Raw genomic sequence first — 3,117 nt, 5'->3', positions numbered from 1 at the left:
AAAAAATCATAAAAAATCCTTCCATCTCCCTCAGTGTTCCCAAAAGTGTGTACACAGTACAGACTTCGTGTGTCGCTCCTTCATCTACGACTCGCTCAACCGGACATGTCAGCTGTCCACCTACAACACCCGACAAGGTCGCGCCACCCGCTCAGCCATGTACGATTACTACGAACTGCGCTCTCAAAGTAAGCCAGTCCTCATTTCATCTAGATTTTGGAAAAAGCACTGACCCCCCCCAAAAAAAAAAAAAAAATTAAAAAAAAAAAAAAAAAAATTCCTCGTCCATTGCATGGTATTTTTCACCAAATATTGGGGAGGAAAGGAAAAAATCTCCCTTTCACCCTCATCCCGTCGAACCCCACCTCACTCCTACATTCGGTCTCCAGTAGTTTGGAAATGGGCAGCATTCTCCAGAGATGATGCCATAATTTGTTTAATGCAAACCATCGACTTAATTATGATATCTTAGACCGGTCCCTGTCTTGGCTGTCGTTCCTACCTCTCGATAAAAAACATTGCTGCGTTTGTTCATAGCACAATGGACGCGGAAATGAAAGTCAAAACTCCAGTCTCGCTATATTTGAGTGCAGGGGCAACCATTCCCCCTTGTCCTTCATGTGGCTCCAAAAAGAGTAAAATGGTGCACTCCGTGGTAAACCGGAATTACGTCATACTGCACAGTCTTGTACACTGTTAGGCAAACATATGACTTAACCACCGCAGACTGAGGTTACAGTGCACAAAACTCGTAGAGTTTGGCCTTTTTCGATTCTTGCCGTCGTTTAATGAGACCTCTCAAGTAAACGAACCCATAGTATAGTTCTGTCTTGGCACAGACTCTGCTTATTTCAAAGGTTGTTTCAGCATGTCACTCATTCTTGTTACTGGCTTTGTTGATGTTGTTGTTTTGTTGCTTTTTATTTATTTATTTTTTGCTAGCTGACAGAAGTCTCCGCTTTGTGATTACTTTGCACCCTTAGTTAGGGCAGTTCCACCCAATTAAAGGAGAAATGAATTCACCAAGTCTCCCAACTCCAAGACCCTCCTCATATATTTCTCTTTCTCCTTTTTCTGCTCTTCCTCTTCCTTCTCCTTCTCCTCCACCTCCCCTATTCCTTCTTCTGTTAGAATATTCTTAATCTTAGATGTATAGAAGATACGCTTTTCCCTACAATACTATTAAAAGCGCATTGATATAACCACCTGCATTTTTAGGACGATAATATTTGGTATCCCATAAAGAAGAGGAACATATCATGTTGTGTTTAACTTTTGGGGAAGGTCTGTCAAAAATTTTTTTTTTTAAGTTCCTTTCCTATTCGACAGAGAACTGCACAGGCAAATTTGTTTGTGCCAACGGTTTGTGCGTGGACCCTTCTAAACGCTGTAATGGAGTGGACGACTGCAATGATCTCAGTGATGAGCTCACTTGCACAAGCCGTGAGTACACTCCACTGTTTGGATCGCTCGCTATTTTAGTAAAGTCAGTACGTCTTACCATACACAAATAGGGCGTTCACAAATTATTATAAATATTTGCACAATTGAAGACTTTAGATCGGACAAATAATTGTTAAGGATTTGCCTGTCCATGAAATAGATCTAGACTTCTCCAAGACAGAGTCAAACTTAAAATGTTAGATTTTTAACGCCCCTTGCAACACTCTTAGGTCATTCAAGAGGTGGAACTTCCGAATTAAACTACATATCTGATATGGCCAGGCCTAATGGGAAAATTCTCGTGAAATGCCTTTCTCAAGGAAATTTCGTCGTGTATAGCTGAGTCTCGAGTCTTCCTTTCGGCAAACTTGCGATTACGAGCCCGGTAGCCGAACAGACGTCAGTTAGGGCGGTCATTCCGAAGTCGAAGCTCTTGACCAATGAGTGACAAGAAGAATAAATAAGGATGGAAAGAAAGCAAAGAAAGCCAGGTAAAGTGTCTAAATAACAGTCAAATTGAGCTCCCCGTGTGGAATTTTCCTGATTTACTGTGTACACGAAGGGTCTTCACTCTCTGTGGGGCACATTAAGTTTAATGTGACATCATGCCAGAAAGACGCTTTTAGCTTTTTTTTTACGAATATGCACGAGGTTATAGATTTTCTAAGTTGTTATTCCAGCATCAAGAAGTGCGTGTTTGAGGGGGGTGGGGTGGAGGTGGGACTGCGACTGCTCCCAGTGTGCGTTCGGCCTACCTTTACCTCCAGCCCGTTGAGGGATTGGACTACGACGTGTTTGCCAGTCAAAAACAGGATCAAATCTCTGCGTAAAAAGCGGCAAGATTAAGCACAAAAACGGATTTTTTTCTCTTTTTTTTTTTTGGGGGGGGGGGTGTCAATTATCTTCATCTTTCTGCTGGGATGCTGAATGGAATGCGGTATTCGTTGCCTTTTGTGACAGCATCAGCTCAATTGATAACATACCGCACAACGACTCGGGCGACCGTGATTGGAATCCCTTTTGGCCGATCTTGAAATACGTTCACCAGGGACGTTTTTAAAACTCGGCACCCGCTTGCCTTAGTCATGTCGGAAATGGATGTTAAGGATAGGTAATAGTTTACATTTTTTAACGGACCATCACACCTCTTTCACATTGATTTATTTAACACATAGTTCCCTTCTGTTCTCTTTTCTCATTTTTGCTCCCAATTGTGTTCTTTTTAACTACTTACCCTAGACCATGTATTCCAGCTTCGTTTGTTTCTTCTTCCTACAAGTGAGATCAGCAGCCATAACAATTTTGTTATTTTGTGTAGGTCTCTGAGTTCCAATTGTGATGAAAACCATACTGGTGTATAGCATAGCGGGTGCATATTTACTCGAAAGGCTTGTTGTACCGTGAAAGGGCCAGTACGCACAAAAAGTGTCATAATGTAGGCTACGGTATAGAGAATTTATTTTCTTGAAAAGCGTCTAATGCCACTATAGAGAGTGAACGCTGTTGAGGTGATATTTTTATAGTATTAATAAATGACATTTATATAGCGCTCAACCCCCGAAAAAAGTTAACAGGCTCTGGTAAAGCATTCCAGATCTTGGGGCCTTGGTATTCAAATGCCCTTTCACCCATTGTTTTAAGTTTCATAGGATGGTAAAATAAATTTGTTTTTGT

General features: G+C 41.4%; 1 protein-coding gene across 1 annotated transcript in view; it reads left to right on the top strand.

The window, feature by feature from the left end:
• LOC101857202 overlaps positions 1-3,117 on the top strand; it is a gene marked incomplete in the record, with an annotated part of 30,623 nt that overhangs the window by 9,526 nt on the left and 17,980 nt on the right. Inside the window, 2 exon segments of the mRNA XM_013086524.2 lie at positions 26-188; positions 1,330-1,443. Coding sequence (XP_012941978.2) covers positions 26-188; positions 1,330-1,443 — 277 coding nt within the window.

The sequence above is a fragment of the Aplysia californica genome, unplaced genomic scaffold, assembly GCF_000002075.1.
Source record: "Aplysia californica isolate F4 #8 unplaced genomic scaffold, AplCal3.0 scaffold00475, whole genome shotgun sequence".
Taxonomy (NCBI): domain Eukaryota; kingdom Metazoa; phylum Mollusca; class Gastropoda; order Aplysiida; family Aplysiidae; genus Aplysia; species Aplysia californica.
Note: the sequence above shows the minus strand (reverse complement) of the source record. Positions and strands in the feature narration are given on the sequence as shown.